Here is a 17,715-nt window from a genome sequence, read left to right as displayed (position 1 = left end):
ATCCATGCTTCTCTTCAGCTGTGGAACGGGCGTGCAGCCAGGAACACCAGGGTGCAGAACTTGGTCCCTTTGGAGCCATGGTCTTCTGATGCCCCCACACCCTCACGGTTTGAACTCTAGAAATCCTCTTCTGACCCCTTTGTACTCTATAGGAAGGACTTAAAATATCCACATTTTTCCAGGGATCCTACAGTACTCATCTGCAAAGGTGCCTACTTCAGCGGGGTGAGGGAAGCTGGAGGTTAGAGTTAGCTGGACAGGAAGATGTTCAGACCGTTACCCTTCCCAGAGCTGTGGCTGGGTGCTTGTCTGTGCCGACTGTTTTGGTGGTGTTCTCAGAGCAGGACTGAGTGTGCTGACAAGTCAGGCAAATGCTGTGTCTGAAAGATAAGCACTTGGAGAGTCCTAACTGGGAAGGGAGTTTGAGTGCAGAATTCCGGCAGTAAAATGCAGAGAGCTGGCACAGTCTGAAAGGCAATTTCTGTGTCTATTTGTGAAAAGCATGTCGGTGGGGGAAGCTGAGTTGTGCAAAGATACTGGGGATGGCTTAAAAAGAGTGTGGCTGGTATCCAGGGACTTCAGAAATTGTGGGAAGAAAACTGGAGGCGTCTCAGCAGGCTGGATGGTTGTCTGTGGAAATGAAGTACTTAAAGGATGCAGACTGGCACCTTCTGCTAAAGGAGAAATGGGCATGGATAACCAGGCACAAAGGGAGGCCTGAGGACAGCTGTCTGGGAGCAGGCAGAAATGGAAACTCGGGCGTCACGGTGGACAGTCCCAGTGCAAGTGGGTATTGGGTTTTTATGAAAGGAATTTGAAAAAGAGACACACTGAGTGCTCTCTGGGATAAAACAATCCCTATATAGCACCTTAATCTGATATATTTAGCTGCTACATCTTTAGGACTCTGTAAGTTATCCTCCTAATGCCTCAGTTCTGTGTTAGCACTGATTTTGTTTAACGTGCCCATCAGTGATGTGCCTGAATTCAGTTCTGTTAACTCAGGATTGATGATGACATCTTTGCGTTCTCAGTCTCAGGACTCCTCTGATCGTGAAGACCCTGAGCCCTGGGCATGCCATGCTGCTTGGCATCAGATCACAGAGGAAACAAATGCCTTACTGCTAAAGGCCTCGAGGTGATGCCGCATGCTCTTGAGCTCCAACCATCGCTGATGCCCAGGAGCCAAACATCCTCCTTTGCAGGTGATCACTGACACAACGATTGTGCAAGATTCAGCCTTAGTCTTGATAGAGACCTGTATCGATAATACACAGCGAGGCTGTTTGGATCCACTTGGTGATGTCACCATTCTTCAGGGATCCCACTTAGACCAGCCTTTTTCTCTGTAGATCTTGAATCTTCTACCTTGGCTGTTCAGTTCCTCACCAATAGAGTACTGGGCACCGATAGATCAGGCCGATAAAAAAAGAAGCCCCTGAGCTGCAGATGGGGAGTTGGAGAAGGGGGCTGAGAGCCTTGGGCAAAGTCCCACCACACTAGGGATTTGCTTGGAGTTGCTCTTCCTGTAGGGAGCATTCCTGTAGGGAATGCCGGATTGCTGCAATACCCTGCAGCAGGCTGGATTGCTCTCGTTTTTCATCTCTGCATGTCATGCTCCATGTTCTAAATGTTTTATTACAGATGGATTGTGAGTTCACAGCTTTTTTCATCTGCTTTTTGTCGAAGGTGAGCAGATGTACTGCCTGTTGCTCTGTCGATTGAGTCCCTTCTACAACAGCTGCCAAGGAGCTCGGAGATAAAAACTTCAGCATATGGAGAAAACAAGATGAGAAGCCAGTTTCTGTGGCTGAGATGATCTTGTTTTGAAACGTATCCAGCTGGTGTCTCATCCTCCCAGGTGTCTTGGTTTGCCCTCTGCTCCATCCCCGGAACCTGCTGCCTCCAGGATTCCATGAGCAGCTGGGGATGTGTGGGTTAGAGGGACCTTTGGTGGTTGACCCCATCTGCCTGTTTTATCTGAATTTGAAGAGAGCCTTGTGCTCTCCCTGCCAGCTTCCCTCCAGCTGCTGTACAGAGCTGAGAACCGTGTCAGTGAAATGGGATGGATTACGTAATTTACATTGCGTTGCGGTTGGGGTTGTTAAATTTGCATTTATAATCCATACTTAAATAGGAGGAAAAGCTGAAAGCAGCCTGATCTGTGGTTACAGTTAGATAACCACTTCTGCTGTTAGCCGCTTGTCTCCCTGCACTGTGCTGTCCAGTGCATTTGGAGGCCAGGACGGGGAAATACCCTGCAGATGATGAGCACTCACTGTCCTAGAAGTGCTGCCGGGACTATGGACTCCCTCTCCATTCGCAGGCTACTCCTGGAGTGCTACCTGACCCTCCCCAAGGCAATAAACACTAGTCATGAATTGGTTTAAATCAGTCCCTCGGTTGCTGCTCTGTGCTTGTAGCCAAGGACAAAACTTTGGCTTGTTACTCTTGGTGGATTTGGGGGCTCCAGAGCTGAGCCTTGATTGTGTTCCAAAAATGACCTGCACCACTCCAGATGCCATCTGTAAAGCTGAAACTGATGATTGCTGATCCACTGAGTCAGGTACCAATGGCCTGTTGTGCGGCAAGGGACAGTGGTCTGTGGTCACTGTACCAGGGGAGGAGCCGGAGCATGCTTCCTCCACAGCCATCCACGGCAGCACTGGCTGCTACATCCATGTCTGCATGCAGTTTGGCAACCCCTGTGGTAACTGCTGAGGTGCAACCCATGGGGTAGAACACTTGGAGAGCTGTCAGCTCGTTGTTAAGAGGCTCTGAAGTGAGATTTTACTGAAGAGTTTAACTTTTGGCCGAATTCAGTTGAAGCAGAAGGCTGGTTTGACTTGAGGGAGTGTGCTGTGCTCCGAAAGCTCTCCTCGTTTCAAGTTTTCTAGGTCACTCTTGGATGCTCTAATTTTTTTTCAGAGAAACAGTTAGCAAAAACTTTGACATTGATGATTTGTGTTCTTCTGTCATCTCAATCTTGGAGAGCAGAGAGGTACTTTTTTGGCAAGTTCTCCCCCTCCTCAACCCCCAGTCATCGTCATTAGAAGGCTGTCAGCAAGCGTCAAAAATACCAGCGTGCCCACTGTCGATGCTAAGTGACAGATAAGGAGCTGAGGTGGGTCCCTGGTGCCCTGCCTGACCCGAGCAGGCTGCTTCCAGCCCTGTCAGTCGCTGTGCTGCTTTCCTGGGACGTGTCACCCAAGCGATCTGTGCTCAGGGACCTGCACCACTCAGTAGCACATGCAGCTTCTCCTGCCCTTGGGAGTGAGCTGGGCTCTGTTTGGAGCAGGAGCTGGATAGAGAGGAGTTAAAACCAATGTTAAGATGTTTTGTGTACTAGGAGTGTACTAGGTTTCTTTCTACCAGTTAGGCTTAACTTTACCATTTATATCTTATTGATATTCTTTTAGTGCTTCTGGTTTAACCACTTTTGAGGACAAATTGCTTGGAAACTGCTCTAGCAAAACTGGGCTTGTGTTGCTGAAGCCTTGTGCCCAGCTGAGACGCAGTCTCGAGTGCTTTCGGAAGGATTTCATCCCCTGCAGACAGCATGGCTGAGGGGTTTTCCCCTTTTCTTTCCCTCTCTTGAAGAAACCTGTTCTTGTGGGGCTTGTCCCTGCTCGATGAAGGGCTTTGAGACATTGCTACTTGCTGTGGGTGCTTTCTGCAAACAGACTCTACGGTTTCATTACTATTCATTACTATTTCATTCCTTATACACGCTAGGCCATCGGCTCTTACTCCAGATGATGCCGATTTTTTCAGTAGCTTTATCCGAAATGGTTTGTACTGAATTGTATCATTAAACTAGAATCCAATATTGCATCTCCAACAAACCTCTAAGTGAAAAACCAGGTGTCCCTGTGTTTGAAAGACTTAAAACTAGCATAAATCATCGCTCCCAGCAGCAAAATCCTGGTGCGCTGTGTTGATGGACTCGGCAATTCAGAAAAAAGAGTGGAATCTACTCGTGCCCTTGGAAATTGAGGCGTTTCCATGGCTGAGAGCTCAGTGTTCCAGTACTGCAGCACTGTGCTGCCTTTTAAACCCTTCACTGGGATGTCAGCTGTGTGCTTACTGCTAGTTTTGAGGGGCGGTTCCTGACTGGGAGGACCAGGGAGGGATTTCTGCAGCTTACTGGTACAGAAGGAAAAGGCCAGCCTGCCTCAGGACAGGATGTTGAAAATCCACACGGAGAATTAGCGGGCATAGTGCAGGGAGTCGGTGAGAGAGGTCCAGGAGAAGATGCCTGAATATGGAAGAGATTGTTAACGTCTGGGTGCCACACTGTACACGTGGCACCCCTGGAGCTTACTTATTTTCCTAGCACTGTTCCCTGAAATTCTCAGAAAAGGTTTATGATTTCACGAGGATCTACTCAACTGAAAGCACGAACTGAAAATTAGAGTATTATGCAAAACATTTTGCAGAGAAAAGGAAGAAGATAGAGATGAAAAAGAATAAGCAGTGACAGGGACTAGAGGAAGTAAAGGTTCTGAAAATATTTGGGATGGAATCTAGTAACAGAATGGGGGAGTGAGGAATTTAAAGTCACTGAATCCTGACAAAGTGTGTCCTAAATGAAGGACTCATTTTGAGCGTTAAATGATGATTGCAACCTTGAAAATTACTTTACCGAGAAGAAATCAGTAAGAGCGAGCTTGTTGGAAAAGGGAGCAGGCAATCAGCAGGGTGTTAAGGAAATTAGGGAGTAATTATGCAAGTGACACTTTCTGCAGTCTCCGAGAACTGAATTTGCAGTAGAGACCAGCACCACATGCACTTACAAGCCATTTTTCATGAGACCAAAAATAATCTTAAGGCTTTTTGGCAAGTTTTATCCTCAGTGGCTGGTAGAAGGATGGAGCTGTATGATGGATTGCCCGATCAGAGGCAAATCCAGTTGTTCCCTGGGCTCACAGGCAGAACTGGCACTGCCTGCTGAGGAGCTGCTGTTCCCGAGGACTTTCCTGGGCTCATGGAGAGGCCACAGCTCTGCTCGTGAGGATGTGCACCCTGCCTTCTCTCCTGCCTGTGCTCGGTGGGTCCTGAGGCACACGTGGGCGTTTCTAGCCTGCTGTCCTGGCACTGCCCATCTCCTGAGCATGTGGTATGATGTGATGCGATGGGTCCCTGCCTGGGAGAGGGAGCATGTCCATCTCAGCGGGACCAGCAATCCCAGCCTTGATTTCCATTTCCTTGTCTTTCTCACTTGTGTTTCCTCACGTGCCTTAAAGAAGGTGCAAACCTTCTCCTAGACCTGTAAAGCAGGGAATACTCCACGCTGTGAGGAGTACCACCCCGAGGAGGTTTCTTGTGCCTGAGTTGCAGCACTGTGCTCTGGGTGCATACACCAGCCCTCAGCAAGGTCTGGGAAGGACCCAGGTCTCTCTGCAGCAAAGGCAAAGCCATGCTGGAAGGCAGTGCCTGAATAGCCGGGCGGCAGAAAGGGAACCCCTGAAGTGTTTGACACATGTAGGCCTGGCAGGGAAGGATGACCTTGCTCCAGAAAAGACAGGCTGTGGAGAGGGGAGGTGGTTGAACCCGACCTTACAGGGCAGCATCTTTGGACTCCAACTTCCTCTGCTGTGGTTTGGGTTTTTTTTTTTTGTAGACATGAAAGGATTGTTGTTTAGCCCTGCTGAGTGATTCCTTCCCATGGACTCTTCCCTCCTACTTCATGTATTTCCTAGCATCTCCCTCATGTTCTGCACAGCAATTTATACACGGGTGTATCGTGACTTCTGAATAATAACTCTGGCAACTTGTTTTCTCATGTTCATGGTTTGCTCTTGGGACTCTTGTGTAACTAGGCTACTGGGTCAGAGTACCTGGGAAGCTTCAACTCACCAGAGGACCTCAAAATAGTTTGGGGCCTTTTACAGCTCCCTGACATCTGTCTGTACCATCCAGCAATGGGCCAGAAGAGCAGCTGCTCTCCTGGAGCTTGGGAGACCTGGGTCTGAGTCTCATTATTGTCCCCGAGTTCATACTGTGGTGTTGGGAAATACAGACTGCGTGGTCTGGCAGTGCCTCTGGTGACAGGAGGTGTCTCATGGCTCCGTGTATCCTGCATGCCCAGGCATGGTCTGTTGTCCATGGCAAATGAAAGCCACCAGGAGTCCTTGCTGCTCACTGCTGTTATGGGCTGCGCTGGGCAGGAGCTGGAGGACTTGCACCTATGACTTCCATTTCACCCTTAAATCATTTCAGCAAAGCCTGTGGATTTGTTGGGCTCCTGACATCTCTCCAAAGCATTATGCATGGAGCTGGAAGCAGTGCATCTTTGTAGGCAGTGGAGCTCCTCAGCTGCTGCTGCTGCCCAAGCGCTTGAGGCCAGCCCCACCAAGGACAGGCTGCGGACTAGTGGCCTTGCCACATGCTGGCATACTTCTCTGAAGGAAAGCCAGGATTCCATGAGTGGTGTGAAGATGACCCAAGCATGAGAATTCTCTCACCTCAGTGGCACTTTTTCTTGGTTTACTCCTCAAGCAGCTGCCTCGAGGCCAGCCTGGTGGTGGCTGGTGTGAAGGAGGCTTCCAGCTGCCCCCTTCCAGCTTGTGGACAAAAGCAGGTTAAAGCAGTTTCCCTCTGGTGCTCTGGTTACTTGGTCTCTGCTCTTCCTGGGAGGTGGCAATGCCTCTTCTGCCTAGTTCCTCCGGAGCTCATACTCAGCTTTGTAGCCCCGTGCCAGAGCAGGACACAGGCAGTTTCCCTCCCACTTCCATGGCAAAGCTCCAGCTAACCCAACCAAGTGACTTTCTCCCCCTTTCACCCTTTTTCACTCATGAAACCTTTAGGAACCAGAGCTTTAACCCCTTTCCTTGCCTCTGCACAATCTGCATGTGCTGGGCACATTCGTCATTTACCCCCTTGTCTCAACAGGGAACTCTTTCCATCGGTGGCAAAGAAGTGACCCTTGAGTACACCCCGTGCCCAGAGTTTTGGCGCTGCAAACGTGTAAGTATGTGACCAGAGAGCCGTGTTGTGCTTCTTCCCCTGCTGGCTCCCATGGCAATGGATGCAGAGAGGAGCGTTAGCTGTTCACTCAGTGGCTGAAGATCTTTAAGAGTAATGCACGTCCCATGCAGGAACCTGTGATCTAGACTGGAGTGTGGTAAGCACAGCAGGGAAGGAAGCATGGAAACGCGTTCCAGTCCAGGCAGCTGTTAGTACAGTCTGGAACTGGCCCATTTCTGGGGAGGCACAGTTGCCTGAGGGTCAGTTTTCTCCCAGAACCAGTGCCTTTGGCTGCAGTGAGCTGGGGAGGAGATGGAGCAAGGAGCAAGGCTGCTGCCAGCATTCCCACCGACCACAGACCTAGAGGGTGCAGCAGGGAGGGAAGGGATCCATAGTGGTTAGACTCCCACCTCGACCACTGGGTCACACTGGGCTAACTGGGTGTGCAGCAGCTGCCAGCAGAGCCATTGCTCAGCGCATTGACTGTGCTTGCTGCAATCCAGAGTCAAGTAGAGACAACAGCTTCAGACAGTGGCTTCACAACAGCTCTCGGTGCAGTGAGAAGTAGCTGGAGCATGTGTCCCTGCTGTTGCTGTATATAAGCATGGCCTGGAAGAGCTACCTGGTGCCCCAGAGCATTTGCAGGGCTTCAGTTTGAGGGAAAAAAAATGTGAAAGAGAAGCAGTGCATTTACAAAGAGCTTGAAGAGGAAGTTAGGAATGGAGAGAGCTGGGAGAACACTCTGGTTCTTTCCTTGGGGCTCTGGGTGGGGGAACCACCTGAGCCTGTACAGTTCTTCCTCTTGGTTAGCAGGCACCTCTTAATCGACTCTCCTTGTGCAGCAAATCACATCAGTATCTGCAGTTTAGCTCAGAGAAGGACTTTGTCAGGGCTTTAGGGGTGAGTTGAGATTAAAGGATACAAAGGTACCTTTGGATCCTTTGAAACAACAGGGTGGTGAGCGCTATGGTACCTAGCGTGGAGCTTTTTGACCCAGAGTCACTTGAGAGGGGGAAGGGGTCCATCTCAAGGACTAGTGAAGTACCTCTATGTTGTGAACAAATCTGTTCTCAGAAGTTGTGTGAAAATCCTGTTCCCAGGGCAATCCCAGTTGTGAGCCATATGAGCATTTCCCTTCCACTCCAGCCAAGGCTCCTGCTGCCATCACCCATGCAGTCTGTCAGGCTCTTGCTGTAACTGTCGTGGCTGCTACTTACTCTCTGAAAGCACTGCAGAGCCTGGCCTTCCGGAGTAGGTTGTACCCCCCGCCTTCGAAACATGACCTCCTCATGCTGTCCATCTTCCATTGCAGTGTAAGGTGTGCACTGTGGGCTACAGATCTTCCTGCTCCTATTGCAAGCTCCCAAGAGATGGTGAGTATATCTGGTCCCTTGTGCTTGGTCACTTAAAAGCCTCATCTGCTGCAACAAGTAAGTTTCTCTTCTGGCTTCTCAGTGGCATCCGTCTTGGTGGACTAGCTGAGCACTGTGCTGGGGCATTACTGGTTTTGCTTCATTGAGACCCTCTTCCCTGTCTACACTAAAGAAGTGACGGGGGGATGTGTTGCCACCAGGTTCTCTGTTCTTGTGAGGTTTGGTGGAGAGGTGTCTTACTGCACAAAGCCTTTTCTTCCTGCAGCTCTGGCATTGTCCTTCATCCATGGAGTTACAGGTTGTGTGTCCTGCAGGGCTGTGAGCTAGTACTGCTGGCCAGAGGTGAGGTGGCTGCCCCTCAGTCCACCTCCCTGGGAGACGCAGCTGCGTGTTTTCAGTATTAATCTTTTGAGGGGCTCAGATGAGAGGTGAATCCAGGGCTTGAGTTGCTGAACTCACCTTGCTGACTGTAAGAAGTACATGGAAAGGAGTTCTGCTCCTCCAGAAGCTTCTCCTCACCTTGCTCTTTGGAGTGGGAGGGCACGGGAGCCAAAACACTCTCCCTTAAGGAACTGATTTATTTGGGACGAACCTGTATTCCAGGCACTCTGTAAGCTTTGAGCAGACTCCTGATGGTTTGTGGTTCTTACCCACATCCCCCAGGCAGAGGGGGGCATTACAACAGCTGCTGATGCAGAGCTCTTTATTTACCGAAGCGCTGCCCCGTGGTCATGCTTTTCTTGCGCTGTGGCTCCTCCATCAGTGTTACAATGGCAATATTCACACGGCTGGCCCGGCACTGCTGTGGGTTGTGATAAAACTGCCGAGGAGCAAATTGAACAGAGCCATGAAGATGCTATGAAGACAGATTGTGGTGCATGCTTCTTACAGACCTGCTTTTGTTGACTGTGAAAATGTGTAATGGGGTAACCTCTCTACAACTGTCCTTTAATTACTGGTGAAATGAAACAATGCTCTAGGTTCTCATGTGATTTGTGCCCGATTGGTGTTGCAATGGACTCTAATATGCCTCACTTACAGGGAGCAGAGCAGGTCCAGAGTCCAGAGGAGGTTCTGAGGCAGAGGACGCATCAGCTGAGCAAGAATTCAGTAAGAGACTCGCTTTCCCCATCTCGGGGGCTGTGCTCATGTCTGTGTGGTTCGTGTGGGCAGTTCTCACAGCTGCATGTGCAGACTGGTTGCACATGCAAATTTTGCATTAGATTCCGCTCATGAAGTGTAGCCAGAACTCCGCACGCTGCAGACTGCAGACAAATCAGTACGGCCCTGTCCAACGTGAGCTGTGCTGACAGCTGAGCAGGTCAGTGTGCAGCTTTCCCCACGTTTGCGTGCGAAATCATCGTGTGTTCTGCCATGCTGCCCACTGCCCAAGCAGAATGAGAGCGTGGAGGTGCTCTGGGGGACGTTAAAGCGTGAGGCTTTGCTGTGCCAAGTCTGGCACTCATTTCTTTCTCTTCATGGGAGGAGGCTTCAGCAGCCGATACAGGGCTGGTGATGTCTGACTTTGCAGCCCCACAGCTTTGACTTCCCTTTCTAACAGCTTTAGAAGCCTTGGTAGGGATCTCTTTTAAAGTGAAGCCAAATGCTGCAGAGGCCCTTCAAGACAGAAGCTTGATGGGATTTATCTTCTCTGTACTGCATAGGTAGGCTGGGGGTAGGGAGTTCCCACAAAACACCTGCCTTGTCTGTGGTGAGTAGGGACCTGATAAAATCAGGGATTGTGTTATGATGCCTCTTGTCTCTGACAGGAGAGGCCAGGCAAAGGAGCCCGACATGAAACAAGGCAATGGAAGGACAAGCAGTATCTAGCTTGTCCTTTACACACCTTGTGTCTGCAGAGTGTTAAGATGTGGGATATCTGCAAAGGGCAGAACAGGTTAGCCTTTTATAAGGGGTGCTGCTGCAGTGGCCAGAAGATAGCAGAAGAAAAACACATACTGAAACACTGTGTGTGGAACCAATCCATTTCTCCTCTTTAACAGCGGAGTCAAAGCTTGAAAAGCCAGAGCAAGAGCTATCAGGGCAACCAGAATCTCCAAAGCAGCCTCTCCAGCCCTCGGTCCCTGCTCCACAGCAGGAGTGTCAGCCTCAGGAAGAGGAGCCAAGGAAGAGAGATGAAGGGAGAGAGCGGCGGCCCTCGCAGGAGAAGAGAAGAGACATGGACCGGCACCAGGAGCCGCCTTCTCAGAGAGAAGTGGAGGAAGCCACGCCTCAGGATGGTGGGGGAAGCAGAAGTGAGTGGCACGGGGCCCGATTTTGGATTCCTCTTGCTTGCACTCCTTGGGCTATCTGCAGTAAGGGTGGCATTTCGCTAAAACCTCTGGAGGCTGATCCCATATTGTGCAAATCATGGCATCAAGTAGTGACGGGCTGTCCAGCTCCAAAGGTGCTGGCGAATTGCCTTTAGGAAAGTTAATTGTGGCCAAGCTGGCTGCAGGCTGGTGTGGTTCCCTTGGCCAGAAGTTAACCTGGGCTGAGCAGCCCTGAGGAGGGGCCTGTGTTCTGCTCTGTTTTCTGGGAAGGAAAGGTTGGCCTTTGGAGGTGGTACTCTGTGAGCGTCTTGTGGAGAGGAAAACAGCAGTGGCTTTGAGACTCAACCGCAGGAAGCCATGTGGCTGTTTCGAGTGGCCTTGGTTTTACCCATGCTGTCACAATGAACTTAGATCTGAATTATCTTTTTTTTCACCACTTTTTCTTTCCCGGCCACCTCCCTCATGGTGCCTGACAGCAATTATGCTGAAGCGCATTACTCGATTCACCCCGCCAGAAGTGATTGTGGGGCTCCTGGCCCCGTACGTGCGTCTCTCCACGTCCAGTGTGCGCATCATGAAGAACAAGGCTGGACGAATGGGGCAGACCTATGGCTTCATTGAACTGGACTCACACGCTGTAAGTAGTTTTCTGCTTTCACATGCTCCCCCTGTTGGCATCTGCAGTCTGTAGAAGTAGAGAAGCCACAGAAATGTGAGGAATAGCTGGACTTGTGAGGCAGCTGGCCTGGAGCAAGTCCTTTCTTCTGCTTGTCTGGCTGGGTGGCAGGAATACATGCTGTAGCTGTTGTTCTCTGGCTAAAGGAGCAAAGGTTGTCACAAGGTGTGATGCTGAGTGAGCCTCTTGCCTCAGTATGTTTCTTTGAGACCCTCCTAAACTTGAACACCTCTTGCACAGATGTTTCATTTGCAGGGAACGTGAATTCAATGGTTTCTGTCTGCAGAAGGCAAGAATCGTAACTAAGAGCCAGTCTCACATGGGAGCGTTCACATTTTGTGGTTCTGGGTGACTCCCAGGCTACATAGCTGTTGCTTTGGCATTAGTCCAGAGGCTGGTCACCAAGACTCTTTGAGGAAGCAGCAGCAGCCGTGGTGCTGCTTTTGCTAGCAGTCCTCAGAGGATACAGTCCCTACCTGGCTGCTGGAAGCAGTCACAGGGTAATCAGAGAACCTAACAAGGCATTTATCCTTTTTGTCACATCCTAAATACCTTTCACTGCTATTTAGACAATAGTGTTGTGTTTCCTGCCCTGCTACAGTCATCATGTCAGCCCAAAGCCCTCCTTTCAGGCAGATTGGAGTTGAGAAATGGGCTTGTTTCCTTCCCATGGATGTGAAATTCTCCTTTCCTTTGACAGGAGGCGATGAGGTTGCTAAAGATACTGCAGAATCTGGATCCCCCGATCTGCATTGATGGACGTACGGTGGAAGTGAACCTTGCCACAGGGAGAAGAAGGTATAGGCAGTCGGGTTGTCCTTTGTGTGATGTGCTGCAAGGCTGGAGCTGTGTGTCAGACCAGGTGCTTAAAGGTTGGCATGTGAGTTAGCACAGATGTTCCTACAACCTAAAAATGTGTTGAAGAGGCACTGGAGCTAGAAGAAGCTTCAGTGATTGAGCAGTCTGGGATTAATCATCATATTGCATGGCTTCTTGTTGTTGTCCAGCCATCAAATCCCATTGTGAGGGAATGAATGGGTTCAGCTTTTAAAAAAGCAGTTGGAGAGGTTCATCTTTGTGGACACAGCAGAAAGCACGGTCATAACTCTTGTGGAGTCGATGATCTGCACAGTCTCTGTCTCCTGGGATGGTCACAATCCAACATGTGGCCGGCAGAGATGGTCTTTCTGCCTTTATTGGTGCTGATTATCATTTTGCATATACTGAGGTTAACGTGCAGCCATGTTGACGTTAACCTGCAACCTTTCTTTCAACAGGAACGACTACGGGGAGCATGGTGACAATTCCTACTATGGCCCGGTAGGTCTGCACAGCTTCCCTGCAGATTGCCAGAAACAGAGGGAGCACTGGGAGTTATGGGCCTGACTTGCTGGGCTGCTGAAAGTTCAACATATTTGAAGATGTTTCACATGCTCCAGCACGTTCTTCTCTGCTCCTCTGCCCCTAACGCTCTGTTTATAATGTGCGTACAAGTGCCAGTCAGAGTGCAGGTGCTGCTTGAGGGAGCTCTGGGCTGGGTTACTCCAAACCACACATCTACAGAGTCACTGAATTGATGACTGACCTCCGTGCCGGAGTCAATGTCTCCAGTGCTCGTTACTAGAGTACAGGGCTCTTCCCATCATGAGCGGGCTGGAGGCTCCAGTACGATTGCCATGAGCACCTCATTTAAACGTTCTTGGAAGCTACACAGGTCTTCCGCTTTTCAGCACTGCCCGTTGCTCTGCAGATGAAAAGCTGTGTCTGCTTTGCTCTATTTATGGTAGCTAAATGAGCTGTTTCCCTGAACTTCAGGCCCGTAAGAGGGAGGAGAAGCAATATGATGCTTGTCAAAGAGTCTCTGATCTGTTTGTGTTGTTTGCTTACTCCAGGGGAGAAGGGGCATGAGAGACAGGAGAGGCGGCGAATCACAGAGACGCACCAGCAGAGCCCAGTGTAAGTTAAGCTCTGCCTCACTCCTACTGTGGAGACTTTTATTCCTTAAAAGGGCACTGACATGTAGAAATCAGCCCAAAAATATTTTTAAAGGCTAAGAGTAGGTTTGTTTGCTACACCCACTCCTGAGTTCCTTTGCCAGCTTTGTTTAGTCACATTTTCCTATGTGATGATGTCTCTCTCTACTCTCACTGTGCAAAACTCCAGGCAGATAGAGGAAACTTGCTGTGTGCTTTTCCTTGCTGTGGTAAACTGGTGGGATAAAATCAGCCTGGCAGCTTCTAGGCAGGACAGGAGAAAATCCACTTCATGCAGCAGAGCCAGTAGCTGGAAGAACACTCAGATTGTTTTATTGACTAACGTGTAGAATCGCTGAGCTCTGTCTAATAACACTTTGGAAATGAGCAGCATTCCTCGCCTTATGGGCCTGCCCTTAAGGCCTTAGGCTTTTCCTGTAGAAATAGTTTGCTCCCCGCTCTTGTCAGGAGTTTTCACTCACCCATGGGGCAGAATGGGTGTGGGGAGTCTCATGACTTCAAAGAGGAGGCTGTTTGAAAGAGCACAGATCTTCCTTGTTCAGAGGGGTGGGTGGACGCAGAGCCTGGTGCTCATTACCCGTTCTAAGGGAAATGACTGAATTTCGTATCTTTGTCTGGTCAAGTGTTGTGGTTTGGCGATCTCAGCACAGCCCCTGCAAGTGTGTTTCAATGTGGAAGTTTTGCCAGAGTCCTAACACAGAAGAGTTGTGAAAACCCATCTCCCTTCTTACTGCTTAAAGAAAAGATGATGTAGGTCGAGGAATGTGAGGATATTCATATCTCTCTTGCCAGGAGAGGAAAATTCTTCTTTCCCGCTCTTGCTCCTTTTACCAGTGTAATATTTACTCATGTTTTTGTCTTTTTAAAAGGCAAGTTCTGCCTTTGGAAACTTGTGGTGTTAAGTCTTGTCTCTGTTCAGCTCCATCAGATGTGTCCACATACATTTATGATCCTGAAACTGGGAATTACTACGATCCCATAGCTGGGACATACTATGACCCCAGGACTCAGGTGAGTGCGTGGGAAGGAGGCTTTACACACAGTACATTCTTACAAGCTGCCCTTCCATGGAGAGATTTTGCAGCTAGATCCTGAAGACAGTCTAGCACAGGACAGGATAGAGGTGGCTTTGTTTCTGTCACGCAGTCCCCTGACCTGTGTAAAAGAGATAGACCTTCCCACATGTCTGCTTACTGAGAGACTGGGAACCCGTCAGCTGTGTGTGGGACCAGTTACTGTAGCTGCCTCTGGCCTTGGGAGCCGTTGGAGGGGTTTTGGTCCGCTCTTCGTTGAGCAGACTTAGGGGCAGAGCATCCTCGTTAGATTTTACTGAAGACATGCGATACGTCTCTGTACTAAAAGACGGGCAGCAGAGCTCTGTTTTCATCTGTGGTCTCTCCACTTCCTGACTCCAGCTGGTAACAGTTACAGGGATGCCAAAACAGAGCCACCAGCAGAGGTTCTCTGGGACTGTCATCTTGGGTTTGTGATTCTGGAGGTGTCCGTGTTCTGGGTGAGCAGGGCAGTGCTCTGATGACCTGACTGTGGTAGACTGTCTTCTGCCCCAGCAAAGTTCTGAAGCCTGTGCCCTTGGCTGTCTGAGGCTCTGCAGTCCCTTCTTACTGCCCTGGTCTCCCCAGCCCAATAAGGGCAATAAGCCCAGTAACAAGATTGCAGGGGTTTGGCTAAGTCTGTTCCAAATGCCCCTTTCAGAGAGAAGTGACGATAGACCGAGAAGCTTGCTCGTCACCTACAGAGAGCAGAAGGCGGCGGCATGGGAGCCAAGAATGGACGAGTGAAAGGAAAGAGCCACACAGCAGGGACAACAGGGACAAAAAGGAGAAAGGGAAAAGTGCTTCTGCTAAGGTAAATCCCTCAAGAGTGATCTGAGGCCAGGAGGCTGAGGTGAGAGGGGTTAGAAAACAGAGAGTACTTTATAGAAGATCCAAAAAGGGAGGGACAGTGAGAGAAAGTGACAAAATACATGAGGTCAGCAGCAGGCCAGGAATGTGGGTGTTGTCCAGCCAGGTGGGAGTAAGTTCCTAAAATTTTTCTCTCGTGACTTTAAGTCAGGGCTTCTCATCCCTTCCTTACGGTAAAGGGTTCAGAAACATCAATATCACTGAGACACACGTTTCACTCACACTTCTGAGAGCACCCGGCTCTTGTAACAGAGCCAACAAAACAAGAGCGGGGATGTTTAAACAGAGCACGCCTGATAATAACAGAGGCTCAGCTCCCCCCGAACTGCAGCTCTGCCTCCTCCAAACATCACAGACAAGCAGGAGGATGAGGCGGGGGGTGCAGATGGACTGCAAAGGTGAACTGAGATTGAATGCAGACATATCCTGCACAGTCCCTCCCAGAGCCCTGGTCCTGGGGCAGTGCCTTTCAGAGCTGCTCCCATGAGCAAACACTTTCTCCCCAGTGTGGCGAGCTGTGCCTGGGAGCAGCTGCCCAAAGTGATGTTCAATCACGAGTGTTTGAGCACAACCCAGTGCTGTGATACTGTCTGGACCTGAGGAATGCCAGGAGAGTTGGTAGAAGTGATTTAGCCACAAATGCATAAAGTTTGTTTTCCTTCTTGCCTGCTGGTCTGGATACTGGCCTGTGGCTCTGTGGCGTGGCCAGTCCTGGGCAGTTGGGACCTGAGGGGTATAGTTGTCCCTGAGGTTGGTACGAAGGAGTCTCACCTGGTGTGGAGGAGGCCTGCTTTCTAGGGCACTGAGCTAGGAGAACCTTGGTCTTGTCTGAATGGAGGGTGAAAGCCTCTCCCATAGAAATCCTCCCATTGTTCTTCCCACCTGTCTGGTTTCTGTGGATGCTCAAAAATAGCTTCCTGGCTGCTCTGTGTGTTCTGTGCCCCCTGTGCTGCCTATGGCCTAATGACCAATTGGGTTTTTCAGAGTGAGCCTGGAGAGGAGAGGTGCTTCGCGGAAGACGTCTTCAAAAAGCCGTTGCCTCCCTCTGTGAAGAAGGACGAGAGCACAGGCCTGGTAAGGCGTTGCGTAGCACTTGTCTTCACTGGCTGGGTGTGAGTAGCTCATGAACTACTAAACTAGAGCATGTCCAGGGCCTCAGACTGGTTCTCTGTTACACATGTAGATGCGAAGCTTCACCCCAACCTGCTCTTTGTGCTGCTGAGCATTCAAGTGAGCACTGCAGGCTCTTCCCATTGCGATGCTGGGTGATTGCAGTCTCTGGTGTTCTCTGCCCAGTATAGGGAAGATCCTGAAAGCACCACCACGCTGACTGAGCCTGGCCATGTGTCCTGCCACAGACACAGCAGAGGAAAGTGGTGGTGTTCTCCTTTCCCCTCCCCACCTGTAGTACTTGTGCTTTGTCTCCTCTCTCACAGGCAAGCAGGACCGTCACTCTTCCCAGGGTGGTGGCTTTCTCTGCTTCCATGCTGGCTGGCCATGGGGATGGCATTGAACGTGGTCTCCATGTCCTTTGTGCACACACAGAGGTGTCCATGTGTGAGCCAGCCCTGCCCCAGCTCCCTCACTGGTCTGAGGCATGGCTGGGGCCACTGTCAGCTCACAGGCCAGCAGAGAGGGGCAGGCTGGGACAGCGTGGTGAGCTGTTGTAGCTGTCCCTGAAACCAAGAGCACAGCTCCAGGAGAGCTATGGATTCCCCAGAATGGGAATTGGGAATGTCTCCCACCAAAACCACCACTTCATTTCTGCCAAGTGCCTGGTTTCCTTGGAAGCCTGTTTAAATGGGTGCTCAGCTGCTGCGTGCTGAGTCCATGCTGTGGTGGTCTTGACACCTCATCTTGACTGTTCCAGAATGAGACTGGAGAGGAGAAGTTGTCTGCAGAAGACGTCTTTAAAAAACCGTTACCTCCCTCTGTGAAAAAGGATGAGAGTGCAGCTCCGGTGAGTGGCTCCCTGGGATGGGGTTTGGCCTTGTTTGAGCCTGAGTGCGGGGCTAGAGAGGCTGACCTAAGCCCGGCCATGACTTGCAGTGGCAGAGGTGCCATCTTCTTATACCAGAGGAGAGCACTGGAGGTGGAATGGCGATGGTATATGTTCCCCGTGTCTGAGCTTGTCTGTGGGCTTCTAGCACGGGGAAATTTATTACCTGTGTTTAAGCCGGGTCTTCTCACTCAAGCAGTCCTCAGGCAGAAAACTCTTCCAGCCTCCTCCGGACTGAGGAAGCTAAACCTCACTGATCTCCGTTGCTAGAAGTGACTGACAGCAGCTCCCTGCCAAGCAGCCGCTGCTTCGGTCCACTTCTTGTCCTTGGGTGGGTGGCAGAGGGAAAGCCTGGCTCCAAAGCACAGCCTGTCTAGAAGAGAGGGCATCTACCCCATGGTGGTTGAGTGCTGGCCAGCCAGTTTCTCCCCATTCCTTGCCCGTGCTGCTGGGGTGCTGCTCTCTGGCTCGTGGGCTGGAACAGAGGCAGCCGTCGTGGTGAGATTGGC

The 17,715-nt window shown here is 50.5% G+C and overlaps 1 protein-coding gene across 1 annotated transcript in view; it reads left to right on the top strand.

Annotated features, from left to right (window-relative positions):
- RBM6 (RNA binding motif protein 6) overlaps window positions 1-17,715 on the top strand; it is a 52,526-nt gene that overhangs the window by 29,779 nt on the left and 5,032 nt on the right. The window contains exons 6-17 of the mRNA XM_010136763.1: window positions 6,895-6,969; window positions 8,282-8,342; window positions 9,384-9,452; window positions 10,346-10,597; window positions 11,092-11,252; window positions 11,992-12,089; window positions 12,569-12,611; window positions 13,184-13,247; window positions 14,205-14,296; window positions 14,999-15,151; window positions 16,192-16,281; window positions 17,078-17,167. Coding sequence (XP_010135065.1) covers window positions 6,895-6,969; window positions 8,282-8,342; window positions 9,384-9,452; window positions 10,346-10,597; window positions 11,092-11,252; window positions 11,992-12,089; window positions 12,569-12,611; window positions 13,184-13,247; window positions 14,205-14,296; window positions 14,999-15,151; window positions 16,192-16,281; window positions 17,078-17,167 — 1,248 coding nt within the window. The remainder of the gene's footprint in view (window positions 1-6,894; window positions 6,970-8,281; window positions 8,343-9,383; window positions 9,453-10,345; window positions 10,598-11,091; window positions 11,253-11,991; window positions 12,090-12,568; window positions 12,612-13,183; window positions 13,248-14,204; window positions 14,297-14,998; window positions 15,152-16,191; window positions 16,282-17,077; window positions 17,168-17,715) is intronic.

This window comes from Buceros rhinoceros, unplaced genomic scaffold (assembly GCF_000710305.1).
Source record: "Buceros rhinoceros silvestris isolate BGI_N320 unplaced genomic scaffold, ASM71030v1 scaffold12795, whole genome shotgun sequence".
Taxonomy (NCBI): Eukaryota; Metazoa; Chordata; class Aves; order Bucerotiformes; family Bucerotidae; genus Buceros; species Buceros rhinoceros.
This window is presented reverse-complemented; position numbering and strand designations above follow the sequence as displayed.